The 4,378-nt window shown below is 44.6% G+C and overlaps 1 protein-coding gene across 1 annotated transcript in view; it reads left to right on the top strand.

Annotated features, from left to right (window-relative positions):
- The window catches only part of LOC123059720 (disease resistance protein RGA4-like), a 4,884-nt gene extending 2,455 nt beyond the window's left edge, over positions 1–2,429 (top strand). The window contains exons 2-3 of the mRNA XM_044482210.1: positions 255–2,127; positions 2,232–2,429. Of these exons, the coding sequence (XP_044338145.1) occupies positions 255–1,818 (1,564 nt within the window). The 3' untranslated portion in view covers positions 1,819–2,127; positions 2,232–2,429. The remainder of the gene's footprint in view (positions 1–254; positions 2,128–2,231) is intronic.
- Positions 2,430–4,378: the final 1,949 nt, after the last annotated feature.

The raw sequence follows: 4,378 nt of genomic DNA, 5'->3' as shown, positions 1-4,378 counted from the left end.
GTTCCAAATACTACTTCCTTCAACTTCTCCATAGTGAATTTGAATTAGAAAATCCTTGTAAGCAGATGAAATCTTCCCAACCTCTATGACCCGGCCTTCCAAATTCTTGTATTTTTTCATGACAATTCTTCTTACTTTTAATATACAGATAGTCTAAGCTCGGTAAGGTTGATCGCACGCTATGTAGGAAGCCACCTAGTATTTTCAAATGGAGATAACATGTGGTAACTTTATGCTGCCTATTTATCACGTAGGTACTTAATTGTACTCGATGACATGAAGAGTTGGGAGATGTGGAACAAAATAAAATATGCCTTCGAGAGTGTGAAAGGCATAGTCCTTGTAACAACGACCATTCTGGCAGTAGCTAATGCTTGCAGCCAATGCATTAACGGTTATGTGTACAAGCTGTCACCCCTTGATGAGAATGAGTCTGTAAACCTGTTCAACAAAGAATGTTATTCGGGGGATACTGATTATGCAGCAGACATATTGAAGAAATGTGATGGTCTACCACTTGCTATAGTCAGCGTGGCCAATTATTTGCAGAGTGAGGGACCGTTGACAGGCGCTAGATGTAAAGATGCTTGCAACAAACTTGGTGCTCTTCTGGTACAAGACAATGGTTGCAAGTTACCAGAAATGCAATGGGTGCTTATGAATAAATATACTGGTCTGCCTGGTCATGCTATCAGATCCTGCTTGCTATATTTTTCCATGTACAAGGGAAACATGGATGCACTCCCCAGGAGGAATTCCCTGATAAGGCGATGGCAAGCTGAAGGGTTTGTTGATGGGAAAACTGGATATGAATATTTGAAGACCCTCATCAACCGCAACATCATTCAGTCCATGGAAGTAAACACAGACGGAACAACAAAGAGATGCCGACCCCCAGGAATGATGTCCGAGTACATTTCCCAGATTTCCATGTCCGAGAATTTCGCTGCTTTGGTGTCTGATCAAGTGGAGATGGGAAAAAATCGCATCCTCAGGCTTTATTTCGATGATGGCAGTGCTGAAGATGACATACGCATTTCGCGCATGGATTTAACTTTACGTATTGTCCTGACTCTGGCAATTTCAGGAATTGCATGCAAAGCTATTTTAAAATTTGAACAGTATGTGCAACTGGTAGTTTTGGATCTGAAAGAATGTACAAATCTGGATGATAATCATGTCGAAGCTATATGCAAGCTGTTGCTGCTGAAATATTTGAGCCTCGGGAAGACTATAGGGAACATACCAAGGGCCATTGGCAAACTGGAACTGTTAGAGACGCTCGAGATGAGGACAAACAAAACAGTAAAGGTGTTTAAAGAAGTTCTCCTGCTACCCAACTTAATACACCTCCTTGGAAATTTTGTGCTTAGAATGACACCGGATGATGATCTATATAATTTCTTGGAGAAAAAGAGTGTCTTAGAGACGATTACAGCACACGTCAGCCAAACTGCAAAAGGATTTCCGGATCTGATGCTTCATATGAGTCAGTTGAGGAAGGTGAAAATATTTTGCACTGGAGGAGCAGATGTCACGGACAAGGAAGTTCTGACAACGGCGATCAAGAAATTCATTCAAAGAGGCACGTATAATGTTAATGGTGGCCACAGTCCTTCTCTATCAATAGACTTCGATAACTGCACGTCCATTGTTCGGGAATGTCTATTAGGTCCTGGCAGTCTGACCTCACTCAAATTGCACGGCAAATGGACACCATTTGTGGGTGCTAATCCAGATTTTACAAAGATATCTGGTATTACCAAGCTGTGTCTTTCACACACTTACCTGAGCGGGAATAAAGTCCTTGCTGGATGAACGAGAGCTGGGGCCCCTCACGATACAACCAGGAACTTTCCAAAGGCTGACGGGGTTATGCCTCGTGGGCGACCAAAGCCTTGACCGCATAACAATCCAACCTGGTGCTCTGCCCCGTCTGGTCTCACTCCATCTCATCTGTGAAGCTATAGATGAGGGAGTTCAGCTTTTGAACGGAAGCCTCAAACGTCTACGGGAAATCGCACTCCACTCTGGAGTCGCACCAGAAAGAAAAGAAGCATGGAAAAAAGCTGCAAAGCTCCATCCTAACAGGCCCCAAGTTTTGTTCATTCATAAGGCATAAGCACGGTCAGTTTCGTTTACCCTACCTCCTGCCGCTTCCTAAATCATAGTCTTGTATCCTTCCTTCATTTATATTATTGTTAAATCATACTCTTTGATATTCTGTGCAGTGCAAAGCGTTGTAATCACCAGAGTGAAGCTACTTCTTGCCTTGCTGCACGGATCCGGGAAGCACCAATGGATGCTTCAGTTTGGATATACGTGCGGCCGCTTCCGTCGTGCGTGCGTGCTTGCTTTATGATCAAATTTACCATGTTGGTCACTTTATTTACCATTCACAAACTACTTGACCGCTTCTTGTTTTTATTGTATCCTTTTGATTTGATATTCTATTTTAATTATATTGGGAAAATCTTCCTATTGTTGTATCTTTTTTTTTTGAAGAATGATTCCGTGAGTTGTATCTTTATTATATTGTGGGAAAATGCTTCCTATTATCCCTTGTATCTTTATATTATTTCATGGAAGAATGATTGCAATTGTTGTATCTTTATTATATTGTGGAAGAATGATGATGTTGTTGTATGCATCTTTTATTACCGCCATGGTATCCACCAAGAGCTATATATCTATGTCTTGCCGGTTCATTTGTTAACGTGTGTATGCAGTGCAAATGAGTGCCGGTTTTTAAAACATATAGAGATCAGCTAGGAGGCTGGAACCTTTGCGAGATTTGACCAAAATGTCGTCGGCGTAGGCCTCTGCGTTGATCCCAATTTGGTTGTGGAAACACTTCTGCATCCTCCATTGATATGTTGCTCCAGCGTTTTTTGAGCCCAAAGGGCAATTTGATATAACAGAAAGGCCCATAGGGCATGATCAATAGGTCTTCTCTTGATCTGATTCGTTCATGTGTATCCTTGAGAATGAATCAAGGAAGCATAAGCGCTCACAGCCCGCGGTGGAATCAATGGTCTGATCAATTTGTGGAAGAGGGAATGGATCCTTGGGACAAGTTTTGTTGAGGTTAGTATAATCAACGCACATGCGCCAGGATATGTTCTTCTTGCGTACCATGACTGGGTTAGCCAGCCACTCTGGGTGTGCGACCTCTTTGATGAACCCATCGGCTAAGATTTAGGCTATTTCTTCTCATATGGCATGCTGCTTCTTTGTGGCGAGAAGGCGTAAGGCTTGTTTGACTGGCCATGCGTCCTTGCACACGTTTAGGCAATGCTCTGCTTTTTTGGCTGGCACCCCTCGCATGTTGGCGGGCTTCCAAACGAATGTGTTCCAATTGGATCAAAGGAAGGCCAGCAGCTCTGCTTCCTGCTCATCTCAGAGATCTTCTCTGATTGTTACTGTTTTCTTGGCATCCTCCAGGTGCACCTGGAGTTTGTCTTTGGCTGGTTGGAAGACCGGGCCTTGCCTCAGTTTTTAAGGGAGCTCCGTCATTGAGGTGTCCACGCTTCGCTTGATCCGTTCAAGCTCCACGGAGGCCAATGCGGCACTCAAGGAGTGATAGTGGCGCATGTAACTTGACGACAACTTGACGAAGAAATTAGAAATCAACTTGATGACAACAAGAGAGACGGTACGCAGGGGCATGCCGCTAATTTCTTCTGTGGCCATAGTGGGAAAAACCCTATAGTATGTTAAGTTTGAGTGGCGGGATTTGAATATAATTCATATATTTTGATTATCCCAAACCCAAATGAAACCTTGGGGCCATAAAAGAATGGATCTCCGATCATGGTACGGAGCCACTGAATTACAATAATGGAACTTTGCTAGTAGAAACAAATAATTATTCAGGAAAAGACACATTAACCGATCAATTGTCAGAAATAGATATTCTCTGGCTCAGGCTTGCAGTTGACTTCGTGGAAGAGGACAACCCCATGGCCCGGCGGCGGTAGCTGCAGACTGAGCGGGCAGCTGAAGCCAAGGTTCCGCTTGTTTCGGGTAACAACATTATCAAGCCCCACGATGGTGATCTCCCCGGAGAGGCGCACCTCCACGCTGAACACGCCCATCTTGCTCTGCTGCTTGAAGTCCTCCAAGGCCGCCCTACCCAGCACATCCCAAAGGACCTTCCCGCTTTTCTGCAGGAAGTGCACTTCTTTTTTGCTTGGCCGGTACCTATGGCCCTCGCCGGCAACCGAGACGTTCAGCAGGCTGTTGTCGTCGAAGGCGATGGAGGCCACGAGAGGCTTGGTGTGCTTGACAAACCCCCAAGTCGGGTTGTGAATGCTGATGGCGACGGAGATGCTGTACTCCAAGAAAGACGACGAGGTTGTCGCCTCCGTGGTACCGA

Source organism: Triticum aestivum, chromosome 3A (assembly GCF_018294505.1).
Source record: "Triticum aestivum cultivar Chinese Spring chromosome 3A, IWGSC CS RefSeq v2.1, whole genome shotgun sequence".
Taxonomy (NCBI): domain Eukaryota; kingdom Viridiplantae; phylum Streptophyta; class Magnoliopsida; order Poales; family Poaceae; genus Triticum; species Triticum aestivum.
This window is presented reverse-complemented; position numbering and strand designations above follow the sequence as displayed.